Source organism: Aquarana catesbeiana, linkage group LG01 (genome assembly GCF_042186555.1).
Source record: "Aquarana catesbeiana isolate 2022-GZ linkage group LG01, ASM4218655v1, whole genome shotgun sequence".
Lineage (NCBI taxonomy): Eukaryota > Metazoa > Chordata > Amphibia > Anura > Ranidae > Aquarana > Aquarana catesbeiana.
Window position 1 is genome coordinate 291,203,845 of NC_133324.1, and position 22,848 is coordinate 291,226,692.

Here is a 22,848-nt window from a genome sequence, read left to right on the forward strand (position 1 = left end):
TATCTGGTAAGCAGGCAATATATATGGTGGTCGGGCACTTCTATTTTGTGTGCAGTCACCTGAATTGAATCCAGGGACTATTGATTTACTCATTTTGAACTGATTTCATCATTTATGATTTATGTTTTGAGCGCAGCTCTTTTCCATCCTATCCAATATTTGTGTATCCCACAACCAAGTTGCTGCGTTTGTCCTAATTTTTTTTTTTTAATTTACCAGTCTAGCACGGTTTTTAAATTTTTATTTCAGTTGAGAGAAAAGATGTTACCAAGGAACAGAATAAATAAAGTGACTGGTAGGGTTGCCTTAAACCCCATGTAAAACTAACAGTACAACTGCGATGTCCACACTCACAATCAGCTCACTGCAGAACACAGTAGCGGGGGGGATCTGCATTACAGCCCATTCTTGAGCTTCACACAACCTGAGCCAAACATCTACAGTAATCTAATATTGCTGAAAAACTGCTGCAGGAAAATCGATTCCATTCACTAGTGCCGTCCCTTGCCCAACCCAGCAGGGCACTCTTCTGGGCCAGGAAAGTGCAAGCCTAATTTAAATGAGTTGCTACCCCTACTTTGCCCAAATAAATGTGCAACTGAGACAGATCTAGAACAACTGCAGCATTGTCAATATAGATCGAACAGTGAATTGTGAACCAATATAATGCTCAATGCATTACTGACAGCTATAGCTTATTCCGCAAATATTTAATGCATTTAATATATAAAAAAGTGAAAAAAGGCGTAAAATTTCAATGAGTACAGTCTATGGAGGCAGCTCATATGGGTTTGTACAGCAGTGTGGTGACATACTTCTTCTTGTAACGATGAGTAGCACTTAACACCATCACACCATCCTAAAAGAAGAATACAAAGATGCAACAACTGTGAATGATGTAGCTGGAGGGAATAACTGCAAGAGAACAGCAGAAAAATATGTACCTTGATGGACAGTGCGTAAAGGTGATTCAGCATGACATGATTGGGCTCCGGAAGCAAAGCTGGATCACACTGTTAATATAAAAAAAAAATATATATATTAGATAGATATCTATCAGTTATTAGTATTGGACCAACGCTGGCCAGGAGCCATACCACTTTAATGCATCACTTCCACTTTAACACTCTCTAACATTTTCAATCTCTCCCTCTTTTCTGGCATATTCCCCAACTCTCTAAAACATGCACTAGTCTCCCCACTTACTTAAAAAGCCCCAATTGTATCCCACCAATCCTAACCTACGTCCCATATCCTTGCTCCTCTTTTCCAATAAAGTCCTTGAATGCCTGGTCTACAACCAACTGAGCTACAACCTCACTGAGAATAACCCTCTTGGATTCCCTTCAGTTTGGATTTCAATCTCAACACGCCACAGCAACTGCTCTCCTAAAACTCACAAATGGTTTACTAATGGCTAAAAACCAATGGTCACTATTGTGTACTCCTACTCCTGGAACGCACTGCTGCCTTTGATACTCTTGATCACTTCCTCCTCCTCAAAAAAAAAAAAAAAAAAAAAAAACACAAACACCACACACACACACACACACACACAAAAAACACTCAAAACACCTTTGGTCTCAATGACTGTACTCTTTATCGGTTCTCATCCTACATATCTGCACCTTCAGCATCACTTTCAAATTCTACTTCCTCCTCTTTTCCATTGGGGTCCTGTTCTGAGGTTCCGTTTTTGGACCACTCCTAATCTCTATCTACACTTCCTCTCTGGATCAGTTGATAGCCTCACATGGATTTCAATACCATTTCTATGCCAATGAAACCCAGATGTATCTCTATCCCTCAGCTTACTCCATCAGTCTCCTCAGGTATCACAAATTTACCAACAGACATATCAATCTGGATGTCACACCACTTCCTCAAACTCAATCTATCCAAAACCGATCTCATAATATCCCACCACCTGCCCCTTCCTATGACTTCTCTGTCAAGATCAATGGCACATCAACCCATCCTCGACTTGCTTCCGCTAACCCAACTAATTAAATGCAAACTACTAACCACTTACAAAGCCATCCACAACTCGGCCCCCAGCTACATCACTAACCTAGTCTCAAAACACCAACCAAATCGTTCTCTTCATTCCTCCCAAGAGCTCCTGCTCTCCATAGCCCTTGTCACCACATCCCATGCTCGCCTCCAGGTGTAGGCTTCTCCAGAGCATCACCCAAACTCTGGAACTCCCTACCCCAATCTGTCTGACAATCCCCTATTCTATCCACTTTTAGGCGATCCCTGAAAACCCCTTTCTTCAGAGAAGCCTATCTGGCCCCTACTTAACAACTGTATGCCATCAGTTTATTCCCCCCCCCCCGTTTATACCTTTTGTATCCACTTGACCCTCCCTTTTAGATTGTAAACTCTAATGAGAAGGACTCTGATGCCTCCTGTATTAAATTGTATTTTAAATGTCTTGCCCTCATGTTGTAAAGTGCTGCAAAAACTGTTGGTGCTATATAAATCCTGTATAACAGTAATAAAATTAAATACATTGTTAGGTTATTTTATCATGCAGGTCATGCATTCAGAATTATCACAGTCCAATAAAGTAAACTGATTTGACATCTGCTGAATTTTTGCATACTTACTGAAATGCCTGTGTCTTTATTAAGAATAACTTGAAGCAGATGGGGTGGGAGGATAGGGGGAGATTTGAAACGTTCTTCCAGCTTACAATTATATGCATCTTGCTGGTAAGGACCAGGAGGGGAGCTGGAAAGCTCTGGCAAAACAAAGCAGACATACACAGAATGCGCCATGTTAAAGTCCAGGTGTAGTGAATTCAATTAAAATAGATTCAAAGGCCATTCATTGTGATCTATGCTTTTAGAAGAATATTCAGCACTGGGCATAAACAACTATTCCACAATGGCCACAATTTGGAGCAAATTGACTGAAGTACTTTAGGCACTGGTCACACCCTCCCAATCAGAGGAGTACAACTTTTAAAGCTCAAGTATCAAGGCATGCTTAGGAGTCCTATGCAGAGGACAGAAACACCATTGTTTGGATTTGCCTTGCAATTGCTGCACCACCATCAAAATATCCCGGTGTTGTGTGCATCACCACCTACATCACCAATTGCAAATGGGCTCAGTGAGCCAATCACTTCAGAGAGTCACCCCATTGTGGAAGTAACTGAACCTGACACATGAAGGATTGCTTTTGAGAAGATAATTTAACCCTGCAGAGTAGCAGCCATGAAAGAGTTACTTGTTTATAAGTTGGCCATATGCAAAAGTGTGGGCCACATTCTGCTGAATTAGCCAAAATTTGAGCCAGGAGTGACCTTGCTGGCACCACTTGTCTTGACAAACATCGACTGAAAAATCAAAGGTGCCAGGTGGAAATTTGCCGGTTGAACAGTGACTGCATCCCATTAAATGTAGTTGCTGTTCAAGCAACCACAGATGTGACTACAACAGTTGGCAGTGGAGATTCAGCTATTCACACTGTTTAGTGTGGATGAAGGAATCTATCCATATATGGCTAGCTTTACTAAGTACAGGTCTACTGGGAGCCTTGTAGAGTCCATGCTGGGTATAAACTAATAGAATTTTGTTTGACCTTTTTTGTTGTAAGAACTTTGGTTCGTTCTTCTAATCATTAGTTGGTCAATTTGACAGTTTTTTACTGCAGTGATGAGAAAATTTATGAATTTCTAACAATGTATGTGGTTTTCGTTCCATAAAGTCCATTCGTTCCAAAATTGAACGTCAAAAGGCAAAACTAAATCTTGAGCTATTTTCAAACAACATTCGAATGTACTGAGAATTTTCATACCAAAATTTTCCTAAAAATCTTCGCTCAAAATTCCATTCGTGTATACCCAGCATCTGTGCAGATTTCTGACCCCCCCCCCCAAAATCAACCAAATGTAACCACAAAGAAATATATATATAATCTCAACCATTGAATGTTCTGTGAAATTTTCGAGCCAAGACAGATTTATCCTACTGGGTCCCCTTCTTCTAAGTTTATTATTCAATAGGCGTTTTCTGTAATGCACTGACCTGGTATTAAACCCAAAAACAAAAATGTATTAAATTCCACCTAACCAATTCTTACATGTGGTGACTGCATTCTCCCTTTCAAAAAAAAAAAACAGCAAAAGGGCTGTGCATTTTTGTACATTGTGGGAAAGAGTGTGATTTTGCATACGTTCAGGCAACACACAAATGTGAACCTAAGGATTGGTTCCTTCGGTAGTGAGGGAGAATGGTGGTCTGCCTACGTAAACAAAGCAGATCGCCGTTCTGTCAGTACAGAAGGCATGGATCCTGTGTTCCTGCAAAGCAGGGACAAGGATCTGTGTCTCCCCCTAGTGAAAGCACCTCCCATAATACACAGAAACACAGGCTAGGCACATAGTTAACCCTTTGATCGCCCGTTAACCCCTTTCCAACAGTGTCATTAGTACAGTGACCATGCATATTTTCAGCACTTGCATAGTAGGAGAGGTTGAAAAAAAAAAAAAAAAAAAAAAACCACAAGTCCAACCTGTGTGTGCGATTGTGTGTCAGTATTACATTGTATGTTGTGATTGTTCGGGTGTTTATCTCATAGTTTCCAAAAACTATCGATGCCCCCCCGCTGAAACCACAGCCTGTGGAAGGGAATGCGACATCCTTGCCACTCTTATGCCGCGTACACACGGTCGGAATGTCCGACAACAAAATGTTCAATGGGAGCTTGTTATTGGAAATTCCAACCATGTGTAGGCTCCATCGGACATTTTCTGTCGGAATTTCCGACAAACAAAATTTGAGATCTGGATCTCAAATTTTCCGACAACAAAATCCGTTGTCGGAAATTCCAATCGTGTGTACACAATTCCGACGCACATAATTCCACGCATGCTCGGAATCAAGCAGAAGAGCCGCACTGGCTATTGAACTTAATTTTTCTCGGCTCGTCATACGCGTTGTACGTCACCGCGTTCTTGACGTTCAGAAATTCATACAACATTTGTGTGACCGTGTGTATGCAAGACAAGTTTGAGCCAACATCCGTCGGAAAAAAAACAAAAAAAAAAAAACCATGGATTTTGGTGTCGAAATGTGCGATCGTGTGTACATGGCATTACAGTAAAGAACCCTCTACGTAGTTTAAGGTTAAACCTCTTTTCTTCTAATTTTAACGAGTGGCCACACGTCTTATTAAATTCCCTTCCGCTAAAAAGTTTTATCCCTATTGTGGGGTCACCAGTCCGGTATTTGTAAATTGAAATCATATCGCCTCTCAAGTGTCTCTTCTCCAGAGAGAATAAGTTCAGTGCTCGTAACCTTTCCTCATAACCAACATCCTCCAGTCCATTTATTAGTTTTGTTGCCCTTCTCTGTACTCGCTTCATTTCCAACACACCCTTCCTGAGGACTGGTGTCCAGAACTGGACAGCATACTCCAGGTGAGGCTGGACCAGAGTCTTGTAGAGTGCGAGAATTATCACTTTATCCCTGGAGTTAATCCCCTTTTTAAATGCATGCCAATATTCTGTTTTCTTTGTTAGGAGCAGCTTGGTTGCTGATCACTGTATTAGTGTCACTGGTCCCCAAAAAGTGTCAAATGTCAGTTAGTGTCCGACTGTTCACCGCAATATCGCAGCCCCTTTATAAGTCACTGATTGCCGCCATTACTAGTTTAAAATAAAAATAATCCTATAGTTTGTAGACACTATAAAACTTTTGCACAAACCAAGATTTCTGGGACCGCGACATGGTCAGTTAAAGTAACGCAGTGCTGTATCGCATAAAATGGCCTGGTCATGGGGGGGGGGGGGGGGGGGTAAATCTTCCGCAGGGCAAATAGTTACAGAAGAAAGCGCTGGAAGATTACAGTTGTGAAAGAAAAGCTCTGCAGTACATTTTTTTGTTGTTCAGTTTGCTTGAAACTTTTTTTTTTTTTTTTTTTATCATTTCCTCTAAACAGCACTTGCCTTGGGTGACACATATACAAACAAGTGCAGTTGTTAGGAAAAATGCCAGTTGTGAGGAACCAGGTAGGATGAAATGCAGGGAAAATAAACTTCAGTTTAGTCCTTGTTCACACCATGGTGCAGAGACGTCAGTTTTTCTGCACGCGTTCTGCAAGGGCACAAAATAAAAACAATTGTGCTCCATGTGCCCTCACACCACAACACTGGTATCACATGCAGATTTTTTTCTGCGCAGGAATCTGCAAAGTGTACGCAGTTTTCTGCATGGAAAAAAAAAAAAAGGGACACAACATCAACACTGGTGTGAATAGGGCACAAAACTGACGTACATGAAAACTGATGTCAACGTGCAAAGAAATTGACTGAAACATGCATGAAAACTGAAATAAGCTTGTGTCTCTGCAAGTGAAATCTGTGCAGTTTTCATGCATGTATGGTGTGAACGAACCCTTAAACTCCTCCTCAGCTCAGATATTTAATTTTCTATATGGGCAGAAAAAAAAAAATCTACACTGCCTCGGTCCTCCATGAACACGCCCCATTTAAAATCTACTATGTTGTACTTTGACAAAGAAATGGCTGAAATCAGCAAGTGGATAATAGCTTCTTGTGTTATACATTTACAGTGTTATAGTTTTATGACTGGGCTATAAAAATCTCAATGTGCACTGCAATATGAAGTATTTATGGCTGGACTTTTCATACCTGACACATCAGAGCCTTTCTGTGAGTCGACCATTAAGGCATCAAAGACTTCAAAATCAGTTTTCTTCACATTAAGGATATTGTTTATTGTCCCAAGCTGGCTAGTTACTACAGGCTGTACAAAAACAAAAAATTATAACACAATCAGTAGCCTGATATTGTATGCAGGGCAGAGGGTAAGCATGAGCAACCCAAACCTAGTTTGTGAAATGACTCCACAATAAATACGAATAAACAATCATTTTTCATAAAAAAAAAAAAAAAAAAAAAAAAAAAAACTAAAGATTACCTCAGCAGGATCGTGAGTCCACTGGCCGTCAACAAAAAATTTGTACTGGTGCTCCCCTTCTGGAAGATCCAATATTGCTACAAAGTTGTTGTGGCTGTAACATAAAGAAAACACATTTAACAGACTATAGAACATGCCAAATATTAAATCTCAAATGAATGAAGCACAAATGTCAAACTGAGATGAAAGTAGACGGTTAGGAAAATGTATTAATTGTGAAGGAACACTACAGTCCAACTCCAGGTTCAGCCTATCTAATGAAGTGGTGTCAATCTCAGCAGTATCCTGAGCACAGGGTGGCTTGCTGACATACCCCCTAGGGGACAAGACCTTGACGATATAAGCTCACAGGAAGAGAGTTAAAGGACGCTGGGAGTCTATCAATCCAGACAATGATCAGCTCTGGAGCGCAGAGCAGTGAGTCTGCAGGGTACAGCATAGAAGATAGTGTGATTTTTGCAGCCAGATCTTAATATTTACTAGTGCAGGTTAATAAGCTGGACTTTAAAGAAAATGATACACAGTTGCAAAATATATGTGACCCATTGTATCTTCAAAATGATTTAAAACTCTGTTAAACTAGCCCTATAATTCCCCACACCCATGTCACAATGCATACCCTGAACGATAACTCAGCTATTTGCATGCTTAGTCATCTGCTCTATCAAACAATAAATTAGAAGTGTGATGATGCCAAGTTGCCCTTTAAGCAGGATGAAGGCAGAGAAGTATTAGGAATCTGCAAAGTTGAATGAGGAAGTGCGTGCGTTGGGGGGGGGGGGGTTCATCTTACTGGGGTTGTGTAGTATGAGAGGTGCGTCAAAAAAAAAAAAAAAAAAAAAAAAAAAAAAAAACCACACACCAAACAAGCCTTCTCAAAAATATTTTATATTTGCTGGTTTGCATGAGGATTAATTCTACTTCAGGTTCTTTCAGGAATTTACATTTGATATTTGCAAAATCTTCTTCCAAGCACCTATCGCTAGAATGATATAGCTTATAAGAGGTAACCTTTTATACCTACTGATAAGTAATCAGCATATGGGTGCCAATACAGAAGCCACTTATTGTGGCAAAGTAGGCCTTTTATCCATTCCTTGCACATCTAACAGCTGTAAAGGCACACTTGATCATGTTATGGCTTAATCTGTCAGTGTATGCTGTCACTATACAAGAGCCCTTTTTTCCTAAAGTTTAGCCTGGGTGAATAACAATTTTATCTAAACCTTTAGGTCTACTCTGTCAAACCAATCATCAACATTGTGAAGGCAAACTATTAAAATGCTGGACATGTGCATTGAACTCTTGATTTCTATATAGAAACCACAGCTACCATTAACTAGACTCACATTTTATTTTCCCTGTGACAATGATAAAGAAGTGAATAGTAGTGTGATCTGTGGAGTAAAGTCAGTCATAGAGGGCAGCAGTAAGCAGCTCTGGGATCTGGACACAACACAAAACTTTTTCTCACCCACCTTACCCCTGATGGATTCTTCAGTATGTGCAAGAACTTCACTACTGCACATTGAAAAAGGAAAGTGTTCCCATACGCAGTGGGTAAGACAAGGGCCACTGATAAGCCAGTACAGCCGGCCCTGTGGGTGGGTCCAGGCAAAGAAAGAGTGCAGAATTAGGGGTGTACATTTTCTGTGCCCCTTTCTGATGTGCTGGTCGGAGCCAAGATACAATTTCTTCAGTTTTGGGCGCATGCCCATTCCGCTCCCTCTCCACATGTTCTTCTGGCTTGGCTCAAGTCCTGCCCAGCTGCCTGCCTATCTTATTGCCTTCCAAGGCAGAATGATCTTCCTCCGCTCAGCTCTGCTCCCCACCCAGTAGTAGCCGGGGCCTGGAGAGCGAGACTTGACAGTCTGTGAGGCGGGCAGCGGTGACAGGCAGAGGTAGCTCAGCTGACAGTGTCAAGCAGGAACAGAGAGGAAGTGGATCGTGGGACTGCCAGTGCCTTCAACACAGGTGTGATTTGGGGGTCTGAATAGACTACATTGCACTGTCTGTCATCATGGATGGTATCATAACTCACAGACAGAAGGCACTCTATCACGGCTCTAGTTGGCAGTGCTCTGTCACAGTGTGTCACATAACATGGCTGCTGATTTTGATAACTTATTGGTCATAAGTTAACAAAATCAGCACCCATGTTATGTGACACACTGACAGTGCCAGCCAAAGCCATGACAAGAGTGCCTGCTGCCTGTGAGTTAAATTATTGAGGATCTTAACCAGTTGCTGACCGCTCCATAGCAGATTTACTGCTACAGGGCGGCCACACAGGATCACGTATATGTTCGTGATCTTGCATTTCTGGCGCACTCGATGTCCACCTGTATCCGCCGTACACAGGCAGAATGGCAGTCTGCCTATGTAAACAAGGCAGGCCGCTGTTCTGTCAGTATGGAAAACCTTGATCCCATGTTCCTGAAAAGCATGCCCCTGAAATGAAAAAGCAGGGACAGAGATCTATGCCTTCCATTAGTAAAAGCACTTTCCACACAGTAAGAAAACACTTGTTAGGCACATATTTAACCTTTTGATTGCCCCTGTTAGCCCCTTCCCAGCCAGTTTCAATAGTACAGTGTCTTTACATATCTTTAGCACTGATCACTGTATTAGTGTCACTGGTTCCCACAAAGTGTCAAAAGTGTCAGTGTCTGATTAGTCTGCCACAATATCAAAGTTTCGCTATAAGTCGTTGATTGTCGCCATTACTAGTAAAAATAAATAAAAATAAATAATTTCATAAATATATCCCATAGTTTGTAAATGCGATAACAATCAATACACTTATTGGGAATTTTCTTTTATATCAAAAATATGTAGCAAAATACATATTGGTCTAAATTTATGAAGAAATTAAATTTATGTTTTATAGCGCAAAGAAAAAAAAAGGAAGGCGGACACAGGTGGGGTCTGGGGAGGGGCCAGGGGCATGGTCATGGGTGGTGCCAGGGGCAAAGTTGAGGGGGGCCTCGTCAAGTAGGCTGTATGGGGCCCCATGATTTCTATCAGCAGCCCTGGGTAAGACACAAGGTTGAGGACCAGTCATGTTACATGAACATCATATTTAGGTCATATTAGGGCATTTTGATTAGATATGAACTAGAGGGAGGGAGTAGTGTGTACAGAAAAAATGTAAACATGTGCAAAGTAAAATCAGAATAGAAAAAGGAGGCATACCTTCTTGTTAGAGGGATTTTCCCCCAGTTGTTAAATGACCCAGCTAAGTAAATTTCTTTCCCTCCTCCAGTCCACCGAAAAACTGTTGGTCGAGCCTGAGTCGGAGCTTTGTCATTTACTTCTAAATCATGCTGCCATGCCAAAAATTCATCTTTTTCCATGGGGGCCTGTAAAGGTCAACATAGCCATTATCACTTAAAACAGAGTAGGTAAAAATATTTTGCTAATAAAAATCTAATTACGGTACGCAATTAAGACAGGCATGCACTGGTTTAAACAGACCCAGATCTACCTGTAAAAAAGGAAAAAAAATTCTAATGCGATGTGAGCACTGCTGCTACACTTAGGCCCAAAACAAGCCCTCGCTTTAAAAAAGTCAGAGACGTGAATATATATGCACACAGTATAAAAAGTCTATACACCCCTGTTAAAGTGTCAGGTTTCTGTGATGTAAGAAAAAAAAAAAAATGAGACAAAGATAAATCATTTCAGAACTTTTTCCACCTTTAATGAGACCTATAAACTGTACAACTCAGTTGAACAACAAACTGAAATCTTTTAGGTGGAGGGAAGTAAAAATAAAATATGGTTGCATAAGGCTTCATGTACACGGGACGTTTTTTTACAAGCTCTCCTGAACGATTTAACGTGACCGATAGTAACCCACGTTTAGCGTCTAGAAGCATTTAAAAAATATAAAATGAAAAACGCCTGTGAACGAAACGCGGCTAAATGCGAATTACCACGTTTAGCGCTTGAAATGCCTGTAAACTCAACTTCTGAACGCTTTTTTTTTTTTTTTTTGCGTTCCAAAAAAAATGCCTCTAAACTCAACTGCCTAGAAACGACCCTGTGTACATGTACTGATAAGATAACAGAGGAGAGTTCAGGAGCAGTTGAGAAAACTCCCAACTGCTCCTAAATGTCTGTTTACCAGCAGCATTGTACAGAGGCCAAACACATTTTTTCACATACATTTGGGAGACTTCAGATGTGTTTTTGCAAAATTTAGCCAGGCTTGGATGTTTGGCTTCCGTAAGAAAAGGCTTCCATCATGCACTCTACCTCATAACCCATACATAGGAAGAATACGGGAAATTGTTGTCACATGTACCACACAGCCAGTCTTTTCATCAATTTTGGAGGGACGTCCAGTTCTTGGTAATGTCACTGTTGTGCCATATTTTCTCCACTTGATGACTGCCCTCACGGTGTTCCATGGTATATCTAATGCCTTGGAAATTCTTTTGTACCCTTCTACTGAATGATACCTTTTAACAATGAGATTTCTCTGATGCTTTGGAAGCTCTCTGCAGACCATGGCTTTTGCTGTAGGATGAGACTAAGAAAATGTCAGGAATGACCTACTAGAACAGCTGAACTTTATTTGGGATTAATCAGAGGCACTATTTAACAAGAATTTGAAAGGGATTGCCTAATTCTAAACACTACATCCCCAGTTATAAGAGGGTTTGCACACTTATGCAACCACATTATTTTAGTTTATTTTTAGTAACCCCCCCAAAAGATTTCAGTTTGTTTCTAATTGAGTTGTATAGCCTATAGGTCACATTAACGCTGATGACTCGCGTTTGAGCGTTTATCGGCGTAAATCAGTGTTTTGACAGAGGGTTTTTACAGCTGAAAGGTTCCTATCAGAACCCACTAATTTTGGTTTTTTTTTTTACAGCAAAAAACTGTTAACAGCTTATGTGTGCATGGACATAGGATAACATGATGAGGAGTTTATTGACTGTAGAAAAAAAAAAAAAATGTCTGAAGCCAAAAACAGCAACTGTAAAAATGTCCAAAAATGTCCACTGTGCATGGGGCCTAAAAAGGTGGAAAAAGGCTCTGAAATGATTTAGCTTAGTCTCATTTTTTTACATCACAGAAACTTGACATTTTAACAGGGGTTTGTAGACCTTTTTTGTATCCAATATATCTATTAGATATTATTTATATCGATTTTATTATATATCTTTTCATGTGACAACACTAACAAAAATTACACTTTGCTACAATGTAAAGTAGTGAGTGTACAGCTTGTAGAAGTGTCAATTTTGTTTAAACTCAAACACACAGCCATTAACATCTAAACTGCTGACAACAAAAGTGAGTACACCCCTAAGTGAAAAGGTCCAAATGTTTTTATTTTCCAGCACTGCCTTAACCCTCTTGGGCTGGGGACTGGAGTCCTCTTCCACTCCTCCATGACGACATCACAGAGCTGGTGGATGTTAGAGACCTTGTGCTCTTCCACCTTGCATTTGAGGATGCTCCAAAGATGCTCAATAGGGTTTAGGTCTAAAAACATGCTTGGCCAGTCCATCACTTTTACCAAGGCAGTGGTCATCTTGGAGGTGTGTTTGGGGTAGTTATGTTGGAATACTGCCCTGCGGCCCAGTCTCCGAAGAGAGGGTATCATGCTCTGCTTCAGTAGGTCACAGTACATGTTGGCATTCATGGTTCCCTCAAAGAACTGTAGCTCCTCAGTTCCGGCAGCACTCATGCAGCCCCAGACCATGACACTCCCAATACCATGCTTGACGGAAGGCAAGACACACTTGTCTTTGTACTCCTCACCTGGTTGCCATCACACATACTTGACACCATCTGAACCAAATAAGTTTATCTTGGTCTCATTAGACCATAGGACATGATTCCAGTAATCTATGTCCTTAGTCTACTTGCCTTCAGCAAACTGTTTGTGGGTCTTGTGCATCATCTTTAGAAGAGGCTTCCTTCTGGGATGACAGTCATGCAGACCAATTTGATGCAGTGTGAGGTGTATGGTCTGAGCACTGACAGGCTGACCCCCCCCCCCCCCCCTTTCAACCTCTGCAGCAATGCTGGCAGCACTCGTATGTCTATTTCCCAAAGACAACCTCTGACTAGGATGCTGAGCATGTGCACTCAACTTCTTTGGTCGACCATAGCGAGGCCTGTTCTGAGTAGAACCTGTCCTGTTAAAAAGCTGTATGGTCTTGGCCACCATGCTGCAGCTCAGTTTCGGGGTCTTGGCAACCTTCTTATAGCCTAGGCCATCTTTATGTAAAGCAACAATTCTTTTTTTAAAAACCTCAGAGAGTTCTTTGCCATGTTGAACTTCCAGTGACCAGTATGAGAGTGAGTGAGAGTTAACGCTAGGATTTACCATACCCTCTCCCCATTCACACCTTAGACCTTGTAACACTAAGGAGTCACATGACACCGGGAAGGGCAAATAGCCAATTGGGCCCAATTTGGACATTTTCACTTAGGGGTGTACTCACTTTTGTTGCCAGCGGTTCAGACATTAATGGCTGTGTGTTGAGTTATTTTGAGGGGACAGCAAATTTACACTGTTATACAAGCTCTACACTCACTACAAATGTAAGGGGTATACTCACTTTTGTGAGATACTGTTTATATACATACACACACAGTGTGTACCTACAGTGCTTCGAAAAACTTTCCACATTTTGTCATGTTACAACCAAAAACATAAATGTATTTTATGTTACCTGAACAACATGGGAGAAGTCAAAGATCCCAAGCATAGTGTCGCCTTCCCACACTTGTTTTAAACGTCTAACTGCTATACTACTGTGTCGCAATTGCGTGCATTGCACAGCAATCATGGGTTTAAATCAAGAGGTGAGGAGGTAATATATTGAGAGGTTTTTAGAGGAACAGCAGTGCTTGCTGCACTTGTGAATGAGCTCTTAATTGCATTCGGCAGTGGCATCATTAGGACTCATTTACACGTAAAGATGAGGGGGTCGTAAAACCCTGCAGTTGAGTGACAGTTCAATGTGAAAGCAGCCCTATACTAAATATGCCCAGTGTATTACTTCACACTGACCTGATCTCTTCTTTGCTGTTGCTAGCACCACCTTGGAGACCACTAGCCAGGACAAGAGGTGGAGTGCAGTTGGTATCACTCTAAATGGGATAGGAGCTGGCACTACAGAAGAGGCATAGGCTTACGCAGCTCTTGCTCCCTACTACAACTTCAACAAAGTGAACTACTTGTAAAGATGAGCTGGAATGGTGGGTCAGCAAGCTCAGACCGGGATCTACTGGTTGCGGACCCCCGTGAAAGACCAACACAAAGTGGCACATAATTGTGAAGTGGAAGGAAAATGATAAATGGTTTTCAACATTTTTTACAAATAAATATCTGAAAAGTGTGGCGTGCATGTGTATTCAGCCCCCTTTTCTCCAATACCCCTAACTAAAATCTAGTGGAACCAATAGCCTTCAGAAGTCACCTAATTAGTAAATAGAGTCCAACTGTGTGTAATTTAATCTCAGTATAAATATTGCTGTTCTGTGAAGCCCCCAGAGGTTTGTTAGAGAACATTTAGTGAACAAACAGCATCATGAAGACCAAGGAACACACCAGAAAGGTCAGGGATAAAGTCGTGGAAAAGTTTAAAGCAGGGTTAGGTTATTAAAAAAAATATCCCAAGCCTTGTAACATCTCACGGAACACTGTTCAATCAATTATCCAAAAATGTAAAGCGTATGGCACAGCTGCAAACCTACCAAGACATGGCCGTCCACCTAAACTGACAGGCCTGGGCAAGAAGAGCATTAATCAGAGAAGCAGCCAAGAGGCCCATGGTAACTCTGGAGGAGCTGCAGAGATCCACAGCTCAGGTGAGAGAATCTGTCCACAGGACAACTATTAGTCGTGCACTCCACAAATCTGGCCTTTATGGAAGAGTGGCAAGAAGAAAGCTATTGTTGAAAGAAATCCATAAGAAGTCCCGTTTGCAATTTGTGAGACGCCATGTGGGGACACAGCAGATATATGGAAAAAGGTGCTCTGGTCAGATAAGACCAAAATCGAACGTTGTGGCCTGAAAATATACAAAGCATTGACTGAGGGGGGCTGAATACAAATGCACGCCACACTTTTCACATATTTATTTGTGAAAATTTTTGAAAACCTTTTATCATATTCCTTCCCCTTCACAATTATGTGCCATTTTGTGCTGGTTCATCACATAAAATCCCAATAAAATATAATGGTGAGGTGTCGGCGGAAGCTTTGAGTAGGCCGGATTTCTTTTAACAAAAAAGTTACAAGTTGTTATTAAGTGGGGTTCCCCATAAGGGTTTTACCTTCGTCTGAATATTTAAACATATTCCAGAGCGTCCAAGTTTTCTTATAGACTACTTGTCTATCTTGAGCTGTCAGTATAATGTCTTCTAAGTTGTTTACGTCTTCCACTTTCCGTAGCCCAGGCCATTTTTTGAGATACAGCACTGCGTGGCTTTAACTGACAATTGCGGGGTCATGTGACGCTGTACTCAAACAATCCCCCCCCCCACAAATAGAGCTTTCTTTTGGTAGCATTTGATCACCTCTGCGGTTTTTATTTTCAGAGCTGTGTGCCTATGGTGCCATTCTCCATAGAAACACACAGCGGCGTTCGGCCCCACCCTATCCTCACATCATTTGACTGACAGCAGCAGGAGCCAATGGCTCTTGCTGCTGCCTGACTACTCTACGTGAAGAGGACGAGAGTAGAGAAGAGATCCAGCTGTGCACAGTGCTGAATCAATTCAGGACTCAAGTATTGAGGGAGGTCAGCAAGATGTGAAATGTTTTTTACCTTAAAAGCGGAACCAAACCCTCCTACTGTTCTCAGCCAAGGAAGCTGCCATCTTGGCCTCTGTTTGATCTTCAACTGCCATGATGTTGCACATGTGATCAGGTATGACACCAGCCATTTGATGGTTTGACAGTTTGGTTGAGAGAACAACCAATGGGAGTGTCATGCCGCGTACACACGACCAGACTTTACGGCATACTTTGCCCGGCGGACTTTCCAAATGAACAGACTTGCCTACACACGATCAACCAAAGTCCGACGGATTCGTACGTGATGGCGTATGACCGGACTAAAACAAGGAAGTTCATAGCCAGTAGCTGCCCTAGCGTTGGTTTTTGTCCGTTGGACTAGCATACAGACGAGCGGACTTTTCGACCGGACCCAAGTCCGTCGGAAAGATTTGAAACATGTTTCAAATCTAAGTCCGTCAAACTTTTGAGAAAACAAAGTCTGCTGGAGCCCACACACGATCGAATTGTCCGACGAAATCCGGTACGCCGGACCAAGTATGCCGTAAAGTCCGATCATGTGTACGCGGCATTACATTCTCGGCACGGACAAGGATTGTAACTTTTCCTGAAACTGTTAAATCGATGGGTTTAGTTCCACTTGCAGGGAATGCCTTAAAGATGAATTGCAGGAATACAGCAAATTTGTAAAAAGTGAAGGCACTCTATGAGTTAAGTCCAAAGAGGTGCATGCCACCTCCCCCTTATATCTATTATTTATATCGGACAGGTTTATTGTGCTCCAGTAGCATAGCTTCTGGAGCTCTGATGCTGGACTCAGCCCCTTCAAGTGTAGAGTTGGTGCGGCGACTATGCCTGCCCCTCCCATCCTCCTACCCAATCACAAAAGCCTTTGAATTGTGTGAAATTATTCACACAATACAAAAGTTTCTGAGAGTGGGCAGCAGATGGGAAGGGTGGGCATAGCTGCTCTGTGCTTTTCTCCTTTCTCTCAGACACCAATGTGGAGTCTATCCCCCAGCAGGGCCATAAACCTGTCTGATAAAAATAAAAGGAGATAAGCCTAGACCTGGCAGGCAGCTATTAGGACTTAACTCATGGTGTGCCTGCACTTTTTTACATAGTTACTGAATTTTTGTACTTCAGCTTTAAGTTAAAAACATTTTTTTGCTTTATAACCACTTCATGCCCACGCTATAGCCGCAAGACTGCTACAGCGGGGCTCTCGTTCTGGGAGAGCATTCCGGGACCATGCCCCCGCACGTCACCAGGGCACGCTCTATGATTGCAATAAAGGGACAATCACAGCAGCCCTTTACCATGTGATCAGCTGTGTCCAATCACAGTTGATCAAATGTAAACAAACTTGCTTATTATCACATTCCTTTCCTCACCTATGGTCACAGTGTGAGGAGATGAGAGCCAGTAACTGGCAAGTGTGACAGGGGACAATGTTTTGTCACTGAAAACAAAGCTTTGTTAGTTAAAAAAAAAAAAAAAAAAAATGGCTTCCAATTTTTAGCTGGCTCCTAGATTCAAAGCAAAATGTGTGTTGAAACAAACCAATTACCATTGACAGGGATACTTACAATGATCAGCTTTTATGTAAAATCTTTATCCCAAAAAGGCAAAAGACAAAAAAAAAAAAAAAAAAAAAAAAAAAAAAAAAAAAAAAGAAAAACAGTCGCTGTAACTGCAGTGTGATCTGGAAGCTTGGCTTCAATTTGTTAGTGTATCTAAATCTGCTAGTATATCTAACACTCCCCTCGGGGGGGGGGGGGGGCAGGTACCCTTTTTTGACAGGTACCTGCTGCCACTCTCGTTCCCCCTCCTGAAGTCTTCTGGGACACGATAGGTCCTAGAAGACTTTGGGACCAGTCACAGAGCAAGCTGTCACAGCCGGGTGCCCATAGTTGAGATGCTGGCGCAGCCGATGGAGGAGAGAGGGAGAAAACTGCTGGGGTGAGTGCCCTGCTGGATCGTGGGGCATGTGAGTGTGTCTTTATTAAAAGTCAGCAGCTACACTTTTTTGTAGCTGCTGACTTAATAAACACATAAGTGACTGGAACTCCGCTTTAAACTAGCCATACTAGTTATATATTTTTGAACAAACATTCATACAAAAACTTCTGACCAGTACATGTGACGACTTGATCAATGCCATTCAAAAGTACTTTATTTGCTTTTGGAAAGAACAGACTTTCTTCAACGAAAACCACAAATCCCTGTTAGAAATTTCCTTACTGCTCCACCAAACTTTAACAAAACAAAAATGTTGTCTCAACTAACGATTAGAGAATCCAACGAATGTTCTAAATAGAAGCAAAACTCCACTAGGACATGACCTGCTTTTACTGCTTTTAGGGCCAGTTCACACCATAGAAAACGCAGTCCGGATGCGTTCCGGGTGCTTTTCTGCATGTGCGGTTTTGATGCAGTCCAGTGCTCCCCCCCCCCCCCCTCTTTTTTCTTTACCTTAAATAAGGACAAGTGGGTTGCAGTGCATTTAGGTGCGTTCCGGTGCATTTTTTATGCGTTTTACAGCGTTCCAGTACAGAAAAAAAAAAAAAAAGCAGCATGTCTACTTTTTTTCTGGAACTGCAAGCACTGGTGTGAACTATGCCATTAAAAACCATACAACCTACTTTCCATTTTTGATGCAGAAAAAAACCCACACTGGACTGCACGTGGTATGAACTGGCCCTAAGGCTCCATTCACACCTGAGCGTTTTGTAGCTACAAAACGCTTGAGGGGGAAAAAAAAAGACAGTCTCTATGGAGATGGTTCACATCTCCACTCCAAGTCGCCTGAAGCTCAAACAAGTGCTGGACCCTTTTTTGTCGCGCGAATCGGGCAGATTTTGGCGTTTTTTGGAGCAGGAAGCAGATGACAAAAATCTAACAACATAGCAACAAAATGATGAAACAGATGATCATTTTTCCTATTGGCTAATAAAAAACACACCAAAGCTCAAAAACGCCAGACAACGCTGCATGGAAATGCGCAAATATGCCCGAAAAAACACGTGTCAAAATGCTGGAAGAACGCTCAGGTGTGAATGGGGCCTTAGAGTGCCAGCTGATTTCCCAGTCAAGAGCCTTTCCATGGGAGATGTTCTGCTCCCCAATGGGACGTTCAGGGACATGAATACAGCAGCTGTCCCCTCTATAGAAGAAGTTTGGGAACAACATTAGGAGAAAGACAATGAAAGTGGGACTATTAACATGCAGGAGTTGAGATTTCCTAGTAAGGTAATGCTTCCTGTTAGAAGTGTGGAGCTCCCCCCTACATTGTGGATAGAGCAGCAGGTGTGAGCCATCTCCTGTGTATGGAGTCCCCACATGTCTGTGTCTGTCATCACCTCACTCACATGGCCTGGCTCCCTGCGGCCTAGCACACCTCAGGACCTGCCAATGACAGAGCCGACCAGTGCCCAGCACTCCGCCTCACCTTGCTCTCCTCAGCTGGGTACATGTCAGCGTCCTCTGGGCTGTCCATTAATATTTTAGCCCGGTCTTCTCCTTTGGCGGCTCCGCCGCCGCTGTCCCTTCGCCCCTTCAGGGGTCCGGGCCTCTCGCTGCTCGTATTCCCCATATTCGAAGCACAACAAAACCGGCGAGCGTACAACCTAAAGGACTTTATTTATGTCTCCTCCACTTCCGCCTCCTGTTTCCGGTAGGGCTGGCACGCACTTTTGCGTTCCACGCCTCGATACCGAACTCATGGCGCTGAGATTGGCGTGTGTCGCCCCGTCCATGTTGTCTTTCGGAAAATCAACAGCTAGAAAGCAGTTGCGGGCTTTTTGAAATCAGGTGAAGCAGTTTAGGTTTAGGAATCTATAACTGGCCACTGTTATTATGAATAAAAAAAAGTATATTAGTAGTTTTGCTTTTAACCACTTAAAGACCAGCCATTTTCTGGCACTTTTTTGCTCACATGTAACAATCAGGGTTTTTTTTGCTAGAAACATTATACATTTTTTTAAAGCAAAAAAAAAGAGAATAAATTGGTGGGTTTTGCAATTTTTTATGTTACACGGTATTTGGGCAGCAGTTTTGCAAACACAATTTTTGGGGAAAATTTTTTTTTTTAAATTTTATTGCAAAAAAAAAAAAACACAATACATAACGCTTTTTTTTTGCAAAACATGAAAGATGACGTCATGCTGAGTAAATAGATACCAAACATGTCACGCTTTAAAATTGCGCACACCCGCGCAGCAGCGACAAACAACGTCAATTTTACTATCCATCGCTTTAAAAGCCTTTAAGGCCCCTTTCACACGGGCGCCTCCGTTCTGCAGGATCCGCTTACTCAGCGGGGGATCGATCCACTGATCCCCGCTGAGCAGGTGGATGACAGGTCCGTCTCTGCTCACTAAGCAGAGCAGAGATGGACAGAGTCCCGCTCTCCTCTATGGGGGATCCCACCCGATCCCATCTGATCCCATCCGATGGAAAATAGGGTCATCATCCGTTTGGTTTTGGCAGAGAGCATCAGATCGGATAGCGGTGGATGTCAGCGAATATGTCACCGCTGACATCCGTCGCTCCATAGAGGTGAATAGAGTGTCCGATCAGGTCCGCCTGAAAAACTGACAGGTGGACCTTATGGGAAGGCCCATGTGAAAGGGGCCTTACAGGTTACCACTTAATATCTACAGAGGAGGTCTGGTTCTAGAATTACTGCCCATGATCTGACGTTCGTGACGATACCTCACATGTGTGGGACTATCACTACGTGCATGCTGGACCGAATTATGCTTTTGCGCACTAGCATGGGAGGGCTTTACTTTTTTTTTTTATAGCTGATTACATGTGCAGCACCATGGCAACTGCAGATCAAACAGAGACTAAGATGGCAGCTGCCTTGGCTGTAACAATATGTTGGCAGGTTTTGGTTCCCCTAAAAGTGGTTGTAAACCAGTGAAGTGACTGGCCAGAGATGATACACTGAAGATGAAACAAATCCTCCCACATATATTGTAACTGTTTATCCATAGTCTTCCCTTCTCTGCATCCATTCAAAGTCCAGAATTTATACAGCTTGCCTGAGCTGTTAGAAAACAGGGGGAGGAGACCTGAAGTTATACTCTGCAGAGCTCAGTGTGGAGAGCTCTGAGGGCTGATTGGAGGAAAGGGACACACCCCCTTCACACCGCACACATGGACAGAGATGAGGCTGTCAATCAGCTGGAGTTCCCGCCCCTGTCACCTTTTTTCTTTTGGTGTCAGTATTCATGCTGATAGCAGAGGAACGAAGCAGCAGACAGAAATGGCACTTAGTGCTCTGGATTGAGACCAGTACACACTATAGATGGATATGCTTCATTCATATTTCACGTCTGAGGTTACAACCACTTTAAGTTCTGCTGTTCACATAGTGATGTCATGGGTGGAGCTAGTGCCCATATAATACCAGCTGTGGGTGGGAGGGGCCCAGGGAGTACAGGGACATGAGACTAGTACAACCCTGATCTGTCAAGATGTATCTTGAACTGAACCCATCACAAGAGCCCCATGCAGGACTGAATTCCCAGGGAGAGTGATTAAGAGCACTTGGGGAACTGACAGCTGCAGGTCCTGTAGCTTGGTGCATATGGCCTCAGGGCTTAAGCAAGAGTTCTCTTATGTGTGTGGGAGCAGGCACCCTGGGAGCAAGTATCATCAGAAAGGGTGCCCAGTTGGGCAGTATGTAGGTGGAGGACAGTGGGGTGTGGCGGCAGTAATTCACACAGACAGGTGCAGTAAAGAACTGGTATTGAAGAATGCAGTAATGGTTCACAACAGAACTGGGGGGGGGGGGGGTCTGCCCAGCTGGGTATACTCGTGGCATCTGTGAAGAGAGCAGAATGCGGCCTGGCCGTCCTGTACCCTATCGGAAAGATGTCCAGAGGAATCACTGATGCTATGTTTTCCCTCCTGCTAGTAATGCCCCTCACAAGCAGGGTAACTCTCCCTACGCTACCCATACATAAAGCATGCAAAACCCAGGAGCCTGACCCAAGATGGCTGCTAGAGTCACATGGGGTTGCAGCATCCAATAGGATAGCTTCCCCAGTGACCCAAGGAAACCACAGAGGAACCCAGCTCCTCTTGACATGCTCCTCTAACAGTGCTGCTGCAGGAGAGTGCTACCTGTTGTGGAGAAAGTAGACTGCACTTGCCTGTAAGTATGCTAATGGAGGGACTTTGTCACCCCTGACCCTTAGCTGTGGGCCCTGTGAATTTTTGTTGTAATGTCTAGGGTTCAGGAACTATTAAGTAGCTCTCCCATCTCTGTTGTGCTTCCTAAAAGGGAAGATGGCTTAATACGAGTTTTTGTGCTTTGCACTGAGAAAGACTGCTACAGGATGTATGTTTTTACCAGTGGTAATGCTAACATAGTAAATTCTGAGGTCTGCAGTGTTGTAAGTGTTCTTTTTTCTAAGATTCCAACAAAAATTACCTTATTTCTCACCTAGACAAGAATGGCATTTGTTGTTTGTCCTGCCCCCTGCATGTGTGCAGATGTGCTGCAGGGCATCAGGTCCTGAGTGAACCCTGCGGCACATCTGCACATGTGTGGGTTCCCCGAATATCTCTATTTGAGCAGGTTTTCCCTTCACGTTACCAAATGGTAGTTATTAAAGCGGAGTTCCACCCAAAAATGAAACTTCCGCTTTAAGTGCAGGTGACCCCTCATATGCCACATTTGGCATGTCATTTTTTAGGGGGGAGCAGATACCCTATTTTTAGAGGGATCCAGCTCCCACTTCCCCCCCGTGGCACCGCGGCGCCGGAAGCAAGTTCACCTCTCCCCCTTCCCTCTCGACAATCATCTGGGACACGTCACCGGTCCCAGATGATTGCCCAGCCAGTTACTGTGCGCAGTGCGTGCCCGGCTGTGAAGCCACAGCCGGGCATCCACAGTGATAATGGCGGCGCTGCAGAGAGGAGGGGACAGGTGAGTGTCCGATTAATAAAAGATTAATAAAAGTCAGCAGCTACACTTTTTGTAGCTGCTGACTTTTCTATGGGTGGAACTCCACTTTAAGGTGCTAAATCTTGCTGTGTTTGTGCAAGCACAGGAAATCTCCTGCACATATGCAGATGTGCTGTGGGGCTCTGCCAGAATTAGAA

The 22,848-nt window shown here is 42.9% G+C and overlaps 1 protein-coding gene across 1 annotated transcript; it reads right to left on the reverse strand.

Moving 5' to 3' along the window:
• Nucleotides 1-226: 226 nt before the first annotated feature.
• Nucleotides 227-19,429, reverse strand: PRKAB1 (protein kinase AMP-activated non-catalytic subunit beta 1). The gene is made up of 7 exons (XM_073629328.1): nucleotides 19,178-19,429; nucleotides 10,149-10,315; nucleotides 6,954-7,047; nucleotides 6,665-6,779; nucleotides 2,613-2,746; nucleotides 945-1,013; nucleotides 227-859 (listed from the first exon to the last, which is right to left on the reverse strand). The coding sequence occupies exons 1-7, from the start codon at nucleotides 19,319-19,321 to the stop codon at nucleotides 782-784; spliced, it is 801 nt and encodes a 266-aa protein (XP_073485429.1). The 5' UTR covers nucleotides 19,322-19,429; the 3' UTR covers nucleotides 227-781.
• Nucleotides 19,430-22,848: the final 3,419 nt, after the last annotated feature.